The sequence below is a fragment of the Natator depressus genome, chromosome 9 (genome assembly GCF_965152275.1).
Source record: "Natator depressus isolate rNatDep1 chromosome 9, rNatDep2.hap1, whole genome shotgun sequence".
NCBI classification, from domain to species: domain Eukaryota; kingdom Metazoa; phylum Chordata; order Testudines; family Cheloniidae; genus Natator; species Natator depressus.
Genome location: NC_134242.1, coordinates 98,712,300 through 98,733,817, shown reverse-complemented (window position 1 = coordinate 98,733,817; position 21,518 = coordinate 98,712,300). Strand labels below are relative to the sequence as shown.

Genomic DNA, 21,518 nt, shown 5'->3' with positions numbered 1-21,518 from the left:
AAGTATATCTGATAAACCTTTGAATTAATTTGTGCAATTTCTGCCACAGAACTACTTCTTGCTTTCTTCTTCAATGGATAAAACAGTCAGATTATGGCACATATCCAGAAGAGAGTGTCTCTGCTGTTTCCAGCATATAGACTTTGTCACTGCGATAGCTTTCCATCCAAGAGTAAGTAGCTGTATACTCTTTCAAATGAATAGAAGGGAATATTTTTGAAAGGGGATTTAGGCACCTCCCATTAACTGTCAAACCTAAAAATTGAGTCTCTGTAAAAGCTGGACACATGAGTGCTCTTTGTGCCTCTTGAAAGTATTCCCTGTGCCCTTAAAGTTCTGTCCTGAGCACTAGTTATTGCTAAACCCTAGTCCCAGTTGACTGGCTGACATGATATAGCACATGAATTGTTCTTGTCTGCACTGACCGCTAATATATGGCTAGTACTGCCTTAGCTAACTTGATTGTAAAATAAATCATGTTTCAAACTGATAAAATTTCTTAATGTTGACAACGGAGTGGGAACACAATGCAGCACTCTCTGGAAATCCATCCCAAGCACTTTTGAGCTTCATCATGGACTCTGGAAGCAGCTGTGTCCAACCAGCCAGAAAAACATCGGTTCTTAGCAGTGTATATCCGAGAGTAAAGAACTCTAAGTAACACATTGCGCCTCTCAGAGGGAACATTTAGACCGTCTTTGGATAGAAAACATTGATTATGTTGCTAAATTAAAAAAAAAACAATCTACAGGTGTGCATTGTACATCGAATGATATTTCATATAGTGTCTGGGTCTTAATTCTACTAATTGATCTGTCAGTGAATTCCTGTTTGGGACGAATGGTGGGGCCGGGGATGGGGTTTCCAGTATGTATTTCAGTGCATACACATCCTTTTACTCCACAGCTTATGGTATCTGCCCTTTTAGGATGACAGGTACTTTTTAAGTGGCTCATTGGATGGGAAACTCCGACTTTGGAACATTCCTGACAAAAAAGTGGCATTATGGAATGAAGTGGATGGGCAGACAAAATTGATCACAGCAGCAAACTTCTGTCAGAATGGCAAATATGCAGTGATTGGTACATATGATGGGCGATGTATTTTCTATGATACAGAGGTAAAAACTTCTTCTGTTTTGTGTACTGAGTTAATAATTACAGCCACAGCTTCCATTTATTGATAGGACAGTTTCACTTCTAACTTACATTATATTAGGTAAACAACTTAGATTAAAGCCTCTTTTTAACATTCATTTACAGAAATATAAGCTTTCTAAACAGTTACTATTTTTCAAGTTCTAGCAGACTTCTTTATGCTGCCTGCAGTTTTATCTAATACTTTCCAATAATTAAGAATCTCAGTGTAATTTCTCTAGCACTTGAAGTACCATACACAGATACATGTGCGCTCTACCAGAGGACGGAACAGAGTTGGAAGAAAAATTACTGGCATTGAACCTTTGCCTGGAGAAAATAAGGTACTGTAATATAGTCCAAACAATCTTTCACATGCATGTTCAGCGAGGTGTTAGTCTCAGATACTCCGTATTCTTCCCAGGGCCTATGCTAATAGTTATTTTTCAGAGGTCCTGGATGCACACTGCCCCCACTGTCTTTTTGAATAACAGTTTCTGGGCACTACTGCGGTATAAACCTTTGCTGAGATGTAGTTCAGTTGATAATATGGTACCACAATCACAGCGGAGAGACAAATGCCATATTTAATATGAATATTGTAGCAATCTAAAATACTGAAATTGGCTGCTGATGTTACCCCGGGAAGTGCTTATATCTTACCTTTAGTATGCCTAACTTGTTTCCTATTAATTGGGTTTATTTTTGGAAAATTTGCTGAAATTACATGTGATTTCATACAATTTACTTAGAAAAGTTGTTAAACATGACTCAGAAGCTGCTATTTTAGGGAATAAGTTACCTTTGGTGTGTCCCTAGTGGGTCCCCTTGTTCATCATAAGGGATAAATTATCATGAATCAAAGAACAACACTACAGCATATTCAGCTTAAAATGAGAGAATTCTCAGCTGCCACGAACATCTGCTCCGTCAGGGCTCTGATTTTCTGCTATATCAACTCCTGGCTCTGGCTTAACTATTTATCACCTGCTGCTCTGTTGCTTCCATGGATGTACTCTAGACGTATACCAATGCTGTACGCAGCAGCAGCCCATCTCAAGGGAGTGCAGAAACCTCAGAAGTCTTTGGATCTGGATTGGGCAATGTTATGCTCTGGTTAATGAATTGGAGCAGTGGGGGGAGGTTGGTGATGAGCTATGCATGAGCTGTAAAATAATGAGCTTATCTACATGCACATTCATTTATTTACAGGTTACTCCCAGTTGCTCAGATATCCCAGAGATAACGTTTGAATAATCTGAATATAAAAAATGTTTCTATAGCAAGATTTGATGTGAAGGACATATCTGAATTTAAAAACCAGGGTTCAATTAATTGGAGTTTCTGTACTTCGCGTGAAAGGGACAAGAAAAAATAAATATGAATACTACTAAACAGCCAATAAATCTGACTTCAGGCTCCTGCCTTACTGAAGGGGAGATTATTTTCTGAAATCTGGGGTCAATGCAAGTCGCTAAATATACTGCTCTTATGCAAAATAATAAAAGAAAAGTGTTTTTAAAAAATGTCATTAAACTCTCTAGGCCTATTTATCAATAATTTGTTGTCATTCTCTCCCATGTTTTCTTGAGACTGTCAAAGCCTGAATGATTTGTTCAAGAACTCTTGTTGATAGAAGTTAGGTTTTCCAATCAGGAAGCAGAAACCATACCATGTGACTTGAGTGAACAGCATACCTCACAGATATTAAATGGTGCAGTAGAATATTCTACTGAGTTACCTATTGATGCCAATCTGCAAGAAACCAAATTAAACAGATACATCTCGCGTTGTGTCCTGAAGGCTTCCAGATCTGGGCATGGTCCGTGGGTGCTTTATAAGCATAACAGACAGGGAATAGATGAGCAGTCCCCACCTAAAGTACACCTGGCTTGTTGTGAGAGTTCATTTCATTCAAGGACTCCTTTTTAACTGCCATGTGGCATAGTGTGAGGAAACTCATAGACCAGATGCACCTGCTCACTTGCTAATGCGGTGGTTAACAGAGAGTGCTGAATCGCCTCCCCCAGGCTCTCCCACTGCCTCCTTTCTCAATCACTGTGGACAGTGGCACTATTCTGCCTGTCACTCAGGCCCATAACCTGGCTGCCCTCTTTGACTCAGTTCTCTCTGGGTCCTCACATCAAAGCTGTGTCTAAATCTTGTAGATTCTTCCTGCATCACATCTCTCTAAGATACAGCCTTTCCTGTCCCTCTGCAGAGCTAAAGCGCTTGCTCAACCTCTCATCTCGATAACTGCAGCAGCCTTCTCTCTGGCCTTGACACATGCAATCTTGCCGTATTCATATCCATTCAGAATGCTGTTTAAAGACCCTTTTCCAAGCCCGTTGCTTTGGCCATATCACTCCTGTCTTTAAATAGCTTCCCTGCCTCCCCTTTCCCTCGCTGATGAAACATAAGTTTCTTGTCTTCGCTTTCAAGGCTCTTCATGGTCAGTCCTCACCCTGCTTATCTCTCCTTCGCTACGGAGCTGTGGACTCCCACCTCCAACCAGCCAAGGGTGCCAGCCTTCATCTCCCACGTGTTCAAATGTTCACTCAGGCACCTGTGTGCTTTCTCCCATGTTGGCCGTCACACTTTAGGAAGAGCCATTCCTGTAAATATTCCTCTGATTTCTATAAACATCACCCGAGCTACCTCATTAACCTCCTACAAATCCCTCCTTAAAACCTCTCCTTTGACGTGATCCAACAAAAAAACTTGACAATAATTATGTCACTGGTATGCCGAGACTGCTGCCTATCATGCTGGTCTCGTATTGTCTCATTGTTTCCTTGTATTCCCAGATCTGTCTCTTTGTTAATCTGTTCTCTTGTTTTATACTTCAGTTGTAAGCTCCTTGACGCAGGGCTTGTCTTTCTGTTCTGTGTTTGTACCTCGCCTAGCGCAGTGGGGTCCATGACTGGGACTCCCAGGTGATAAAGTAATACAAATAATGTATTTGGCTCAGTCTATAACCAACATGGGTGGGGATGTCCTGTATGTGCCGTTTGACATAAGACAAAAAATATGGAACTATCATTGTACCAGTTCTTCTGGGATGAATGTAGGTGACAACAAGGAAAGTGTCAATCTGTTTAAGTACCTGGATATTGTGCTGCTGTGGTTTGAATCAGCTATGATGATCTTTTGTGTATGCTGCATTGTTTGTGTGAAAGGTTTGTGCTTAGTATAATTTACCTTTTTCTGTTTATTTTCAATTGGAAAGCTGTTTCTAAACCTTTGCAACATTTTTATTTAACTTCTAGATATTAGTGACATCCAATGACTCCAGAATCAGACTGTATGACCTAAGAGATTTGTCCTTGTCCATGAAATACAAAGGTTATGTCAACAGCAGCAGCCAAATCAAAGCCAGCTTCAGGTAAGAAGTGGGAAAATGTAGAATGTGTTATAGCAATACACTTTGTGAATCTCCTAGAAATCTGTTAAGGATAATGTACAAAATCATCTTGTTGGAGGATATCTGTATGTAACCTAATATGAAACGGAGCAGCTTGAATGCCGGGTTGCTAGAAATCCCAAGTGAGTTGTAGGGGAGGGGAGAACCAAATCCACTCTGCAGGCAGGAGTGGTGGAGCTGCTCAGGGATAGAGAGCTCATGTACATAAGCTAATCTCCTTCCCTTACCTGCACCATTACTCCCAGTTCTTGAGTCATGTCCCATAATTGCTTCTACAGCTGGCACGCCACAGGCTCCAGAAGCCTCTCACACAAGCTAGGAAAGCTCTAGGGCTGGAATAAGCACTGTACTTAAAGAGAGGCTCTCTGAGGTGTTCCTTCGTTTAATGAAGAAAATCTCTTGGTGGCTGTTGATGTCTTGGTTCGTCCTTCCCCATCTGTTGTAGCGAAGCAAAAGGCTCTTGATCACTGCTATTGGTGCGTCCATCAGCAAGTTGCTTCCATTTCTCAGGTCGGGGAAATTCTCCTTTTCTTCCCCCACCTCATATTGCATTGGTGAGGGGAGGAGCATTTGGCCCAATAAGTATAATATACTCTCTGACTAAGCTCCTTTGAGCTTCTGACTCCGCTCGGGCATGGAGGTGTCAGTTTCCTGCTAAAAAAACTGGGGAGCTTGAAGGAAGAAGAAAGGGTGCCTTTACATGTATCATACATGGTAGTCAGGCCAGGCAAGTTGCAGAGCCCATCCCAGCGACTGCCAGATGCTGGGACTAGACGACAAGGGATGGATCACTTGATGGGTGACCTGTTCATTCCCCTTAAAGCACCTGGCATTGGCCACTGTCAGTAGACAGGATACCTGGCTAGATGGACCATTGGTCTGACCCAGTCTGGCCACTCTTATGTTCTTATACCTGAGAAGGGGGGTAGGTTTGAATAGCTGCTTAGCCCAAAATCTGCGCTGGGATTCTTATCTTATGTCAAAGGTGCACATCTGTATAAAAATAATAGGCATCCCCTTGTGGTGGTGGCAGCAGGGGGATGAATGAAGTTCCTAAAGCTGAGACGTTCATGCTAACAAGCCTGTACATTGTGTGAAGTTTAAATACGCTTACATTTAAAATCCAAAACTATGCAACAGGAATAGAGGGGTAGCACAGTTAAGTACTCTGGTTAGGAATTGCTTGTACTCCCTTGACTGAGCCCGTTTTGTATATCATAGAATCATAGAAGATTAGGCTTGGAAGAGACCTCAGGAGGTATCTAGTCCAACCCCCAATCAAAGCAGGACCAACCCCAACTAAATCATCCCAGCCAGGGCTTTGTCAAGCCAGGCCTTAAAAAAGGCTGCATTATGACAGTCTGTCATCATATGATCACATACTATTTCTCAAATGTCTGTAATTTTTGCAGCCTTTCATACACAAAATTTGTGCTTCTAGGTACTGGTCTGTTTGACAGATCATGAATATCTATATTGTATGATAGGCTGCACTGTCACTGTGTATCTTAAAAGGTGCTTATTTCAGGTTGCAGCCAGAAGCAGAAGAAAAACAGGACTGTGTTTTTGTATGAATGAATTTCCTCCCACTGAATGTAGTGAACTAGGATTGTGTAATCCCCTCCAGTTGCAGTAGCAGCGGGAGAGTAATTTCTTTGCAGCTGCCATTGTCAGCTGTTGGAGAGCATTTTGCGCAGAGGAGGGTGGCTAGATATCTGTCACTGTGCCTCGAAGGCGAGTGCACTGCTGATTTTGGGGCCGGGCTACACTTAAAAAGCTGCAGTGGCACAGCTGTAGTGAAGCTACTATGCCCATGGGAGAGCTGCTCCCATTGGCGTACTTAATCCACCTCCCCGAGGGACAGTAGCTACATCAAGAGGAGAAGCTCTCTTGTCAACATAGCGCTGTCTACACCAGGGTTAGGTGGGTATAACCATGTCGCTCAGGGGGGTGGATTTTTCACACCCCCGAGCGATGTGTTCTATTCATTTTAAGTTTATAGGGGTAGACCTGGCTTTAGACTCTGGGTTTCTTGTTTTAGGTGGCCGTGATGCTGCCACTGAAGCAAAGGAGCTACTTTGATTGTAACTTGTTTTTCCACAGTTGCTTACATTAGTTCCTTAATGTTGTAGTGTCCAAATCCTTTTTTGGATTCAGTTCTAACCACCTGTTACAATCCAGCTGCTGATAGGATGTGTTTCTTATGATCTGACTGGTAACTAGCTTTATAGATGGTATTGAAATAATTTCTGATTTCTGTTCTGGACTAGACGAACAGAAAGGTGTATGCTCTTCTGCGATTTCATGTCCTTTTCAGGAAAGGAATGCAGTGTGCTGAGTGGAAGAGCCAAAGATTAAGGGAATAAGTCTTTCTCTTTTGTATCTTCAGCCATGATTTTACTTACATTGTAAGTGGCTCAGAAGATAAATATGTTTATATCTGGAGCACCTACCATGACTTAAGCAAGTTTACTTCAGTAAGGAGAGATCGTAATGACTTCTGGGAAGGCATTAAAGGTAAGTTACTGGATCTTTTATATATTTTGTTTATCTAAACTTGTACAGTTTTAGGGATTGACTGTTTTTAATGTCTTCTGGCTTTTACTTTTGCCCGCAACAATTAAAAACTGTAAGGAAAGTCACACAGATTTCATTAACCTAATATAACAAGCATTAAGTTTATAGAAGCAAGATGTAATATGTAACTTTTGAGCGTTGTTCATAATGAAACTTTTCACTTGCAGAGCTGAAGAGACCCTTCAGAATATTTGACTAAGTACAACTGAATAAGTGGTGTGATAAGAGATGGATTTAAATTTTTCAAATAATCCATAAGGGTCAATCCAACTTCAGTCAGGGTCTGGACTTAGTTTTCTAGATGCACTATAATAATTCGTGCAGGTCAGCAGAGCTATTAGCTCAGTTGTAGAACTGTAGGGTCATCAACATTGAAGAATGTGTTGCTTGGTGTCTAATTTATTTAAAATCCCAGGGGTTTCTATTGTATGGAAATAGCAAGTTGACTCTAAGCAATTCATTTTGTTTTCAAACTTTAAGCTTTGTAACTTGCCTTTCCTTAAAATAAGAAAACATGACATCAATATAAAGAAAGTAAGAGCAGCAAAATACCCATCTTCTCCCTCTCCCTTCAGACATCTTGGTCGGGAGGGGAGTTAAAGTAAGAGGAGTTTCTTGTATATATGTTGTTCTGTCTGGGCAATCATTCACATTGTGCATCTTAATTAATGGGATGGGTGCCTACAGAGACATTTTTATTTCCTCAGATTTTTAAGTTGTCAACAATATTCCCTGCCTAGCCCCAGAATTCCCTGAAAATGCAGGTGATGACTTAATTCAGCTTACATTAAGCTACTTGGGCACTCTGACAGGTTTCAGAGTAGCAGCTGTGTTAGTCTGTATTCACAAAAAGAAAAGGAGTACTTGTGGCACCTTAGAGACTAACCAATTTATTTGAGCATAAGCTTTCGTGAGCTACAGCTCACTTCATCGGATGCATTCAGTGGAAAATACGGTGGGGAGATTTATATACACAGAGAACATGAAACAATGGGTGTTACCATACACACTGTAAGGAGAGTGATCACTTAAGATGAGCTATTACCAGCAGCAGAGCAGGGAGGGGGGAGGAAAACCTTTTGTCGTGATGATCAAGGTGGGCCATTTCCAGCGGTTGACAAGAACGTCTGAGGAACAGGGGGGGAGAATAAACATGGGGAAATAGTTTTACTTTGTGTAATGACCCATCCACTCCCAGTCTCTATTCAAGCCTAAGTTAATTGTATCCAATTTGCAAATTAATTCCAATTCAGCGGTCTCTTGTTGGAGTCTGTGTTTGAAGTCTTTTTGTTGAAGAATTGCCACATTTAGGTCAGAAATCGAGTGACCAGAAAGATTGAAGTGTTCTCCGACTGGTTTATGAATGTTATAATTCTTGACATCTGATTTGTGTCCATTTATTCTTTTACGTAGAGACTGTCCAGTTTGGCCAATGTACATGGCAGAGGGGCATTGCTGACCCATGATGGCGTCTATCACATTGGTAGATGTGCAGGTGAACGAGCCTCTGATAGTGTGGCTGATGTGATTAGGTCCTATGATGGTGTCCCCTGAACAGATATTTGGACACAGTTGGCAACGGGCTTTGTTGCAAGGATAGGTTCCTGGGTTAGTGGTTCTGTTATGTGGTAAACACCCATTTTTTTCATGTTCTGTGTGTATATAAATCTCCTCACTGTATTTTCCACTGAATGCATCCAATGAAGTGAGCTGTAGCTCACGAAAGCTTATGCTCAAATAAATTGGTTAGTCTCTAAGGTGCCACAAGTACTCCTTTTTCTTTTTGGGCACTCTGAAATTCTTGGGTTTTTTTTACTGTATTTACACAGCTGTATTTTAGAAAATTGATGTTTCTTGACATGAATAAATCTTAATGTATTTTCCCCTCTTTCTTTAGCACACAATGCCGTTGTCACATCAGCAATTTTTGCCCCACACCCCAGCTTGATCGTATCATTGGAAACCTCTGAAAAACAAGAAACTGAAAGCAAGGGAGATGATCCTGAAGCATCAGACACTATACCTTCTGGTAGGTTGCTGATGTCCACCTGTATTTGGTACCAGCCAGAAAGATTAGAAGCCAGATTTGATCCACGGTGTATAAATGACTGGTCAGAATGTTCTTGAGGAAAATTGCAGTTCATCCATTGGTATGGACATTTTTTTAATGAGGTGCTGTAATAGATATATTAAACCATTACTCTGTAGAAGCTGTTTAGCAATGTGCAGATGAGAGGAATCCCAAGTTCCTCATTAGGAACATATCACGGACATCCAGTCCCCATTAGGAAGATGCATTTTTTTCCATTCAGTCTGAGGACAATGGGGCCCCATTGTGGTAGGTGGCTGTACAAACCCATAACAAAAAGACTGTCGCTTACCCAAAGAGAGCTTATGATCTTGGCAAATAACAAGAGGCAACTGCTGACTATAACAAATGGGGAATATGGAGAGGACAAGGTATGTTGTACCTGGTCTTCAGTTGAAAACTGCATCTTTCATTACAATTGGTAGCTTTGTTTTAATAAGCAGTTTTCTTTTAAAATCAACTAAATTTTCTTTTCCCTTAAGGTGCTTTGAAGACTGATCACACAGAAGTGCTTTTATCGGCTGACTTTACTGGAGCTATCAAAGTCTTCATTAACAAAAAGAAAAATGTATCTTAATTATTTGTAGCTGATAGCATTAAAATATGGTACCCTGGAAGTAAAATTCCACAGATGACATGGACAGAAGCAAAGTATCTACTGTAATAGCATCATGGGCTGATTTAGTTGAAAATCATTATTTTAAAGCTACTCAGTTATCAGACCTCTTGGGAAGCAGTCTCAACCTATAAACACCTGGGCTTGTAGAGTAGAAAGGAATGTGTAATAATAACCTTGCCAAACAAATAGGCTCAACGTTTTCTAAATACCATTGTTTTGCTACATAATTGTGAACATGCACAGATTTCTGCATGAAAATATGTTAATATATTCACACATGTGTGTGCCTTTTTGGTTACATGCACTAAATTGAACATAGATCAAGAGTTAATTTATTTAGTGGTGCTTATGGCCACTTGATGGGGGAGGGGAAAATAAATTTTAAAAAATGCTAAATGATCTAGCTTGAAAAGAAAATGCAATCTCTTTGCACAAAGTTCCATTTCTAAGAAAGGTGATCTATTTTGAATTTGCGGTAGTTATGGTTCAGAATATCTAAGTTATGCAAGTTTCTGATGGGTCAGCAACCATGTGTTAAACGTTTTTTATAAATTTCTCAACTTTCAGGACGTGAAAATTTTTGTTGTCTTTTAATTGTGGATTTAGATTCCTTTATATATATATATATATATATATTTTGCACACTGGAGCACAATATTTCTATGTAAAGAATTCTCTCATTCCTTATTCACGAGCATCATGCTATGCTCACCTAAAATTAAGCTGCATTAGAAACAATTCTTATATTTTACAACAATGTAAAATAAACTGTTTACATATTTTTTTTAAGCATTGTAGTTTAAAAAAGTTTTAAGTTGTCTTTTTGTTTAGAGCTACTGAATTTGAAAGTCTTTGTAAATATTCATATAATGTACCAATGAAATAACGTTCTGGGCAACATAACCCATGAAATGTTATTGATGGTTAAAATTGTTTCAGAGAACAAAGATGTATCATTAAAATTGGTCACAAATACTTGGAAAATATCATTCATTTTCAGATATTTTTTATGTTTGCCTCTTTGCCTTAATACAGTTTCCACCTGTTTTTTCTCAGATGAAAATTTTTTTGTTTAGTCGTTCACTTGTCCACTCCGCTCTCCCTGATTTTTTTTTTCCTCATCTGATTTTAAATGGTAATTTCAGTTTTCTTCTCGAAAGAAGCAGTAGGGAACTGGAAATGGGTATTGCATGATCCTATACACACACTTCCCTTATGAGAAATTCATGAAGTCTTGACATTTGTAGTAGCATGGGGAAAGGAATGGGAAAGCCATAAAGAAAAGGAAACTGCATACTTTAATTGCTCCAATTTCTTATTTCTACTTTGCCACTACTGCTGCTGTGAGTATGATCACAGTTTGACTGAAGTTAATATTGGAGGCAGTGTCTTAAGCAAGAAAGCTGATAGCTGAAAAGGACTATCATAAAGAAATCACTGCTTCTGACATCCCTGTTTACTAAATGCTAATATGGGAGACATGCTGTGGCATCAGGTTTGCCTTCAAGACGCTGTCACTTGGGATAAGCATGACTTACTACTTGGGTAATGTAGACCAGCTAAAAGCCATCTTACGTTAGGATGTTCTTAGTGGGTATTATTTATTCTGGTCTTTTCCACTACAGTTTCTTAATAATTTGAGGGAAACCTGAAGAACATGAAGAAAGCCGCAGCTTGTAATTCCTAAAATGAAATGAGGAGCCACTGTAATGAAGAGGGTGAATACACACTCTGTTCTGCTAGACAGTTTTGCTTCTTGTAGCTAGATACTGGACTTAGTCTGTGACAACTTAGATTCTACTAGATTTTCCATAGCTTGTACGTTTTGGCAGTATATGAATGCCAAAATCCACTTGCTCACTTCTCTAACTGTAGTGCTATACGTCATCAAGCATGTTACCCAGATGTGATCACCGTAGGAAGAGGAATGCACCACTGACAGTCTCCTCCTTTAGGGAGCCTGTCCTTGCTAAGTTGCTGCAGCCCTTTAATTCCAGCAGCTTTACGGGATGACCAGGGAAGAGTGGTTCATGTGGAGGGAGCTCATTCATGCATCTTCAGCTGTGGTGCAAGCAAAAAGCCATCTAGTTAAAGGCTGACCTTGGTCATTACAGGTAAGTAAAAGAGGAGGATAAAGTGCTTCTTTAGTCCCTATGTTTCAGTATTGCTCAAAGACTAGACATGAGCAGGGAACAGATTCTTGTCCTGCAAGAATTTTTGACATTTTGAAAATTGCTCCTGTCCTGAATCAGAGGGAAAAATCAATATATTGAAACCTTGCACAAGCTGCTGATAATCCAAAAAATTTCAGCTTGGGTCAAATGAAATCTTGTTTCAGTTTTGATCTTTTTTTAAAATTTAACCACCTTAGTATGTGTTAATTAAAATGTCAAAACACCGTCTCCTCAGATCAAAAAATGTTTTGAAAAAAGGCTAAACGTTCCATTTCTGCCATTTTAAAACGTTGATGTTCTAATTGGGAGATTTGTTGAAACTGGCCTTTTCCCTTCACCGGTTTGTTTTGATGAATCTGCTTTTCTTGACAAAAAAGCATTTCGTCAGAAAATCCCCGACCAGCTCCGTTGGACAGCTCGTAACTGAAACAGTGTTGCTAACTTTACTTTCAACATCTACTTATGACCTCATTTGCTAGGATTTGTAAATAACCACGTGCTGCAAACTTAAGGGAAATAGTTGATTTTTTTCAGTCTCCCATCATCCAGCAACTGGAGGTGAATAGTACCTCAGCATCTTGGCTTCTCCTTGCCAATATGTATTAGCCATTTGTACATGTAATCCCACTGAGCAATATCTAGCAACAAGTGAGGAACTGATTCTTTTTAAGTTACTTATTCTCATGCCTGAGAACCAAAGCTGATCTGCACAAACCACTTCAAACCTTCTAACTCTTTAAGTCTCCATCTTTCCTTAAAGATCTGGAGGAGGAATTTTAACGTGATTGGGTTGTAGTTAAAACATACCATCCACTTTGGAATTTGATGAATCAAACATTCATTTTTCTCCTTAGCTGCTGACGATGCCATTAGAGAGTAATGGAGCACATCAAACTTAAGTAAAGTATTTAATACCCCTTCATAAAAATTACTGATTACAGCTATCTTTAATTATCCAGTATCTGGCAGTAAGCGAAATAGACTCTCTCAAACAGACTATTTCTGATTGAGACAGTCTCATCAGACACCTTTTAGTTTTGCATTCATTGCTATATATCTACAGTAAGTGAGATTGTTAGGTTCAGCTCTCATGGTTTCTGAACTGTGTTGAGATTCTTTGAATAGTTTAGGTACATCAATTTAAAAGAAAAAAACACACGGCTTGTTACCACCAAGCTGTGCCCACATCCAGTCTGTTTATGCCTTGTGCCTTTGTTTTTTCCCTTGTTCTCTTGTCCCTGTTCCTTCCTACATCCATACCCGTTGCTGCATCTTAAACAGGGCTGGGCCTGTCCTCTGTACAGTGCTTGGCACAGAGTAGCACCTACATGCACCAATCAGAGAACTAATAAATATCAGAGCTACTCATTTTCACACTGCCTGAAGTTGGTGGATCGCTGAGTACTTGGCTACAATGTACACCAGCAAAATAACATACAGTTTGTCCCTTCAGGCCTCTGCTCTTCGCCTCAGCACCACAGAGCTGTGGAGTGTACCAGCACCTCAGGCAGAAGTAATCTGGCCTCCCTCAGCAGCATGAGGGTATCTGAGGCATCTGAGAAGCTGACAAGGAGGCACTTCTTGTCATTCCTGAGGTCTTCCTCCCATGACATACATCTCTACCAACAGACTAACTCGCTTCCTTTCCTCAGCAGTGGGATCAGTTGTGCAGGCAAAATCCCACCTAAAAATGGCAACTCTCAACTCCTCCCTGTCAAGCCAAACAAATCATGAGAAATGGATGGAGGAGGAGGGGAATCATCCTTGTGGGAAAGAACTTGTACTCAGAGGAAATCCCTGCAAAGAAGAGACGAGCTCACCCCTCTGAAGAATCAGTCGAACAAGCCAGCTTGATCAGATTCTAGAACACTAAGTCCCCTCTCCATCTCTGCTGCAACCAGCTCCTACCTTTAGACCATGGCTTTTGCCTACTGCCTCCCAATCAGCGGGCAGGCTTTACGCAGCAGCTCGAGTGGGTGGCAAAGGTGCATGTTTCTCTAACACTTCTATTGTCTTTCAGCGGCCACCATCACTCCCAACGAGCGTAGCGTCAGAGAAAAGAATTCACGTTGTTTGAGTAATGTTAACAGGGTAGCCTGGAGCGGGATCTGGGTTTTCACAACCTTTGAACTGAGAAGCACTTGCATTTTGCTATGGCTAATTTAGGACCCGCCTCTATTCTAGTGGCGAAAGCGTGTTACGCTATTGAGCATTCAGGAGCCATGGTTGCCTCTTCCACAGCAGAAGGTGCCTGTAACCAGGCAATTCCTGGGGAGGAAACTGTTGCCACCATCCACTCGCTTCCCAGATGTTCACAGCTGGATGGGAACATGCTGCTCTTGTGCATTAATCATAGAGAGATTTCAAGGGTGTGGATGAATATTAGGTTGTTTACTCTTTCCTTTTAAATAGTTTATCCTCACAGGGTGGATGGTAATGCAAAGGAATACTATTTATGCAATATTATTTGTTATATTAGCCCCAGGACCCCATTGTGCTTGGTGCTGTACAACCACAGAACAAAAAGACAGTCCTTGCCCCCAAAGAACTTACAATCTAAGACAGGTGACAACAGATGGGGAGTATAAGGAAACAATGGGACAATGTAACCAGGAAGCACTTTACCCAAAGAAACATGTATACAGAAGAAAATAACTAAATCAATGTAGACAAAAACTTGTCCTAAACTCTAAGTAGCTGAGAAACTAAACTCCATCCAGAGTGTCTGTGTGTGTTTCAGGTGAGTCTAGTTTGTCCAGTCACTGCCCTTCTCCTGATCAAATGTAGGATAGTGCCCCAATTTGGATTGCTGTTTGAGTGACGAATAGTAGGATTTCTCCTTCCACGATGCCAGGTCTTTAAAGCACAAGCCCAGTCTGATCTCTTAAGCTCCATGCAAACATGTCTCTGTCTCAGATGCCCTGACTCTCACCTTTCCCTGTCAGTTTAAAAGCTAGCACAGTTTGGTGTGTGAACAGGACAGGCTTACAATATCATCCTTTGCACTGAATACAATCCAAGAAAGCTACAGCCCCTTATGGCTGAACACAAAGCCCTTCACCTGTATCACAGGTATGTTGTCTGCAAGCCTGAACTGTCTTTTGTTGACAGCCATGGGACTTCTCACATTGCCATGATTTATTATTTGCATCCCAGTAATATTCACAATGCACTGAGCACTGTCCCTAACCACATGACAACTAAGTCCCTGCTTACTTATTCTAAGCAGCAATGTATTAGAAAATACAAGGAAAAGCATTAAATCGGATACAATTACTAGAGGCACCAAAGACCTGTATATGCGTCTTTTCATTTATTAAAAAGAAAAGGGGTACTTGTGGCACCTTAGAGTACACAAGTCCTCCTTTTCTTTTTGCGGTTACAGACTAGCACGGCTGCTACTCTGAAACTTTTCATTTATTGTGTCTTGCAGAAGGAGGAAAGCAGACTGGCTGTATGTTTCTAGGGTAACTATTTAAATGATCTGCATAGGTGAGGTTCAGAGCCAGACATAAGTTATTAGTGAATCTTCTACTCAATTTTTGTTTGAAATGTGTATATTTTTGTGAATATTGATGAGCTGTAGAAGGTGGGGGGGATCAGTGCATAATTTATTAAAGAAACTTCATGAAACTTGGCAAATTTGAATAATAGTTGACCATCTAGCATTACTGCTGATGGTTGAATAATTAAATTATTTGGCAAGTTTTATGAAGTTTTTGTAATAAATTAGGCACTGATTCGGCTTATAGAAAAACAAAATATTTCAATAGCTGGTGTGCCTAGATAATCTGCATGGATAATCTGTAGATTTTATACAGATGGTAACTAGCAGTAGCGTCTGTGCATGAGAATTACTGGAGAAACAAAAAGAAAAGGAGTACTTGTGGCACCTTAGAGACTAACCAATTTATTTGAGCATAAGCTTTCGTGAGCTACAGCTCACTTCATCGGATGCATGCAGTGGAAAATACAGTGGGGAGACTTATATACACAGAGAACATGAAACAATGGGTGTGACCGTACACACTGTAACGAGAGTGATCATGTAAGGTGAGCTATTACCAGCAGGAGAGCCGGGGGAGCGGGGAGAGAACCTTTTGTAGTGATAATCAAGGTGGGCCATTTCCAGCAGTTTACAAGAACAGTAGGAGGGGAAATAATTTTACTTTGTGTAATGACCCATCCACTCCCCATCTTTATTCAAGCCTAAGTTAATTGTATCCAGTTTGCAAATTAATTCCAATTCAGCAGTCTCTCGTTAGAGTCTGTCTTTGAAGTTTTTTTTGTTGAATTGCCACTTTCATGTCTGTAATCGAGTGACCAGAGAGATTGAAGTGTTCTCCAACTCGTTTTTGAATGTTATAATTCTTGACGTCTGATTTGTGTCCATTTATTTTTACGTAGAGACTGTCCAGTTTGGCCAATGTACATGGCAGAGGGGCATTGCTGGCACATGACATCTATCCCATTGGTAGATGTGCAGGTGAACGAGCCTCTGATAGTGTGGCTGATGTGATTAGGCCCTGTGATGGTGTCCCCTGAATAGATATGTGGACACAGTTGGCAACGGGCTTTGTTGCAAGGATAGGTTCCTGGGTTAGTGTTTTTGGTGTGTGGTTGCTGGTGAGTATTTGCTTCAGGTTGGGGGGCTGTCTGTAAGCGAGGACTGGCCTGTCTCCCAAGATCTGTGAGAGTGATGGGTCGTCCTTCAGCATAGGAGAAACAAAGCTTGTTTCCAGTAGATGGTGCTACGAGCTTAGAAGCTACAACAAAGATGCCAACCATTCCTTACATTGATGGCACAGGCAGGCAATGGTTAGGTTGTTTGCTCGGTAGAAAAGGAACAAAGCTTAATATTTGTTATACGCAACTTGGAGCTTCTGAATGGTCTTGACTTGCATCCCTGCTACTATTGACAGTTGCAGGCCATACTATACGTCACTGAAAAGTAATTCCCCCTGGATTTGTGCTAGGCTCTGTGATGTGAATACGATCATACTGATGAGGTATTCATGATTTCCAGACAGCTGCCATACACATCAATAGGTGTTGGTTTGTCCATTTGGTAGTTTGTGATTTTCACGGTTAAACTCAACTCACTGCTTAAAATTTAACTTTCCACTGATTCCCTCTACTTCTTAGCAAGGTTTAAACCCTCCAGTATCTAAATACTGAGAAACCTGTTTGAAATCTAGATATATGCTCTTAGAGAAGCAAAGCGAGTAAAAGGCCCTCTGCCTAAATACTGGACGCTCATTTATCCCTTCCCATGGATGGACCACACGTGCTTTACAGCTATTGATTATCACTTGTATTTATTGTTTGCATGGCAGTAGTGCCTAGCAGCCCAGCCATGGACCAGGACCCCCTTGGGCTAGGCACTGTACAAACACAGAACAAGAGTCGGTCCCTGCCCCAGGTATGAATTTATCCACAACATCCCTGTGGGGGAAAGAAGTACTAATTAAGCATGGAGACGTGAAGTCCTCCAGGAAGTGTGTGGCCAGGCCAGGTGCAGACTCAGGAGTCCTGGGGCCCAGCTCTGTGCTGGGGCCATACATCCATTCCTTCTGGTATTTGTTAAGCAGGAGCACTAAGGGGCAGGGCTTGTTTGCTTCCCCACTGGGCGGGGCTGGGAGGCCTCTGGTGGGAGACCGTAAATGTCTCTGAGAGTTTCAGTGTTGGGTTATTCTGTATGTTAATCACTGGTTGAAGGAGGTTACAGAAGTCTTCTATTGGTATGAAGGAATCCACTTTAATGTATCCGAGAGCCCCTGCAGCAAAGGACAGGGTAGCCTGTCTAGGGAGGGAGCAGATGGAGTCAAACCCTCAGGGCAATGTCTGAATTTCTCCCTCATAGTTCTAAGTAATGCAGTAAACGCTACGTTTTCAGCAGATAGGTGAGGTGGAGGTGGGGGGTTTCTGCCTGTCTCCTTCACGCTCATGCTGCTATTTGCCCCCTCCTCAGGAACTGGCAACAAGAGCAGGGGGGGAAGACGGGATTCCTTATTAAACAGCCTTTAGGAAACGGCGCACAACCCCCAGTGCTGCTGCTGTTAGTGTGACCCCTGTGCCCTCGCAGAAATCCAGCAGGACTTGCACCTGCCTTGTACATGATGTAAAGCCCTTGTGGAGCGAGTTCTTTGTTGGTGCTCATGAAAGCTGCCTCAAGGACAGCCCACCTGCCACGTCCATGTGGGGGAGAGAGCCCAAGCGGCAGCAGGGCAAGGCTCCTCACACAGTACAGTCACTGGGCCTCAATCTGTAGGGACCATCTCTGGGGATGGGAACAGGCCTCAATAAATCTGTCTCCAGGACCCGTTCAGCCCTTGGCTTCCGGGCCAAGGTCACCAGCAAAGGAGCCAACTGGGATAGTGGTTTCTGAGAGACAGATACCACACAGAATTGGACAACGATTACCGTGCCCATTTCTGATGGTCCCTGAGCAGCTGTCAGATGGTGACGACTTATCAGATATGAAGACTTTTTAATTCCAGTGGCTGCTTTCCTGCATCCAAGCATCACATTGACCAGGGCAAGCTTTAAACAAGCAAAGACGTTGGGGGGTGGGGGGTGTAGCTTTCAGCTAGCGAAGACCCAAACCCAGGATGCAGTGCACAGTGACAAAGATCTAAAACCAGTGTTACACAAAGATTGTTCCTTCAGGAAACTTCCATGCAGTGGGGCTGATTCATTCACTGCAATCACTCTATAGACTGAAGTCCATGAGGCTTAACTCCTGATGTAAATGGTACCCACCAATAAAAGTGAGAGGGCACCATTGTGTGTGGAAGGTAGGCAATTTGGTGACAGCAAAGGAGTTACACTTGAGAGCCATTCTTGGGACTAAGTTTCCTCACATCGGCAGGACTGGAGGGGGAGCTGGTTGAAAAAATGGAAACACATTTCACAAGGGTGTTTTTTTTCATATTTTTCATTAAAAGTTTTCAAAACTTTTTCATGAAAATCTTCATCAAAATGTGGGTTTTCCCCCCCAACATTCTGACAACTCTGTGAGTTGGTTTAGGGGGAAAAAAGGCAAAAAAGTCATCAAATGTATTTATTTTGCAAAAAAAAATTCATTAACATTTTGAAAGTTTAAAAGATTTTGATTGGCTCCTACGTATTTGTATTTTTAATCCTGCCATACGTCAGAATGACACCAATGTCCACAGGTCATCAGAGAAAACTGAGAGGGAAATTTTGAAAAGACTTGAAAATCTGGAGTATGAGATTTCCTTGGTTGCCCCCAGCAGGCCAGGAGCAGTCAGGTCAATAGTTTCAAAGAGATTTGCCACTTGGATCTGTGGAGACCTCTTTGCGCTTCCCTGCTTGCTTACGTTGTTGCTCTCACCAATGGCCAGTCTTCCCCATTCCTTTCCTTGTCTCCTGTAGGTGGTTGAAAAGTACATCCCCTTTGAGGGGCCCCTGTAGCTCCATGTTGCTTCTGCTACTCTCCTGTCTTTTGTCCACAATGGTAGCGTTCCATTATGCTTGAAGCTCTTATCCATTCTCATGCTGATTCCTTCCGGGGGAGCGTTACCTTCGGAACACGTTGCATTAAGACACCACATGTGGGAGAATGCACCCCATCTCTTCCCTTTCACTTATGTTATGTTCATCTCCAAAGGACAGCCCCGTTGTTCCCTGTAGCTTCAAGAACTATTTAATCCAATTGCAGCAGGAAGCTGATGCGCAGCTGAGCTGACGCTCAGTAACTGGCCTCATGCCTAGCTGGTAACTCCACGAGAGACTTGGCACCTCCCTTTATAGGAACTATGGATGCTGTGGTGCTGATTTCCTGTCCAGTCATGTGCCAGAGCACAAGGAGTTGTGCTCCTTCTTTTCATTTTTGCAAACAAAGTTACACTGGGTCAACACACTTCAGACACTAAAGGGTTATGGTACAAAAGCAGCCCTCCTGAGCTTTGACGTAACAGCTAACCTCTACGTAAGAATGTACGTATGCCTGGGAACACTCTACTGCATATAGGAGCCAGCTCCCTCCTTTCCCCCGGGGGTGCTCAACTGCCACTCAGCCCCAGGCCCTGCCCCCACTCCACTCCTTCCCCCAAAGCCCCGTTCCCACCCAGTTCCGCCCCCTCTCCAGAGTGTGTCCCGTGTCTGCTTCCCCCCCACCCCTAAGCCTCTTGCATGCCACGGAACAGCTGACTGCAGTGGGCAGAAGGCACTGGGGGGAAGGGGAAAGCTGCCTGCTGATGGGTGCTAAGCACCTATGCTACTGGAAAAATTTTAAATGCAAAATATTTGTCTAAGTTCACCATTTCTCCCTCAATACTTTCTACATTTGAGGAGGTTAAAAAGAAAAGGCCATTTCTTCTTTGAGATGGGTGTCCCTGTGGGTGCTACACTTTCGGGGTCGGGGCATCCCGGTGCTGTCGGTCAGAGGTTTTTGGTAGCAGTGTCCATCGAGGCCACATGTGCATAGTAGTTGCCTTGACCAGCGTGCGCAAACTCGACCCCCTCGGTTCCTTCTCAACCGTCCTCGGCCTGAGCCAGAGCTCCATAGCTGTGTCGAAAAATAATTAGAAACAGAATTATTTTAGTTAGGTTTTTGTAGGTTACTAGTTTAGATATGTCACATCTTTTTGTTCTCCTTTTAAAAAAAAAAAAAAAAAAACCTTTCATTTATTATATTTTAAAAATGACCTTGGTGAGGGCCATTAAAAACATGCCTGGTTCACCAGGTTTCAAAAGCTGTTCCTTGTGCAAGGATGCTGTGCCGATTTCTGACGGCCACTCAGGCTACGTCCATTGCTTAGGTGAGTCGCACATACCACAAACATGCACTCACTACAGCAACCTCAAAGCTAAAGCCAGACGGGATAGAAATCTCTGCCTGAAACTTCTTCTCACGGAGAAATCCCTTCAGTCAACTTCTGACCCCAGGCAGCAGACCCCCTTAGCCAGGGCCTCTCTGGGCACATCGTCTTTGGAAACAAGTACTCACTCCTCCAAGAAAACAAGGAGAAGAGACACATCGTCCCAGCAGAGAGAACTGTTGAAAAGAAAATGATCTCCTGCAAGGTCCCTATCCTTGGTGCCGACCAGGCCAAGAGTGAATACCTCTGATGCACCAGGAACCTCCAGCACTGCCCGCCCCAGGGCCTCTGCCGGGAAAGTTAGGGCATTGCGAGGGAAACACAAGCCAAACTCCTCCTTTACGGCCTGGACGATGCTGGTGAAGAGGACAGCACCACAGTCTTCTCCAAGGCCCCACCACCAGTGCCTCCAACAGCATCGGCACTGATGGAGAGATCCACATCAGCGACACCGGCATCGACCGAGGCACCACGTAAACAATTGTCACCGATCACCGTTACTGCACAAGGGGGCGTAACCTTCTCTTCTGAAAATGCTGAAAGGCCAGTAAATAACCTCCCTGTTTGTCTAAACGTCATGGACAACATCTCTGAGAATCGGCAAATGGGCTTGCATTCTTCACTCATTTTTCCTTCCAGAGACTCCAAGCACA

The 21,518-nt window shown here is 42.2% G+C and overlaps 1 protein-coding gene across 2 annotated transcripts in view; it reads left to right on the top strand.

Annotated features, from left to right (window-relative positions):
- WDR44 (WD repeat domain 44) overlaps positions 1-10,815 on the top strand; it is a 56,298-nt gene extending 45,483 nt beyond the window's left edge. For both annotated transcript variants that reach the window (XM_074962763.1, XM_074962762.1), the window contains exons 14-20: positions 50-172; positions 929-1,120; positions 1,379-1,480; positions 4,406-4,521; positions 6,950-7,077; positions 9,035-9,166; positions 9,709-10,815. In XM_074962763.1, coding sequence (XP_074818864.1) covers positions 50-172; positions 929-1,120; positions 1,379-1,480; positions 4,406-4,521; positions 6,950-7,077; positions 9,035-9,166; positions 9,709-9,803 — 888 coding nt within the window. In that variant the 3' untranslated portion in view covers positions 9,804-10,815. The remainder of the gene's footprint in view (positions 1-49; positions 173-928; positions 1,121-1,378; positions 1,481-4,405; positions 4,522-6,949; positions 7,078-9,034; positions 9,167-9,708) is intronic.
- Positions 10,816-21,518: the final 10,703 nt, after the last annotated feature.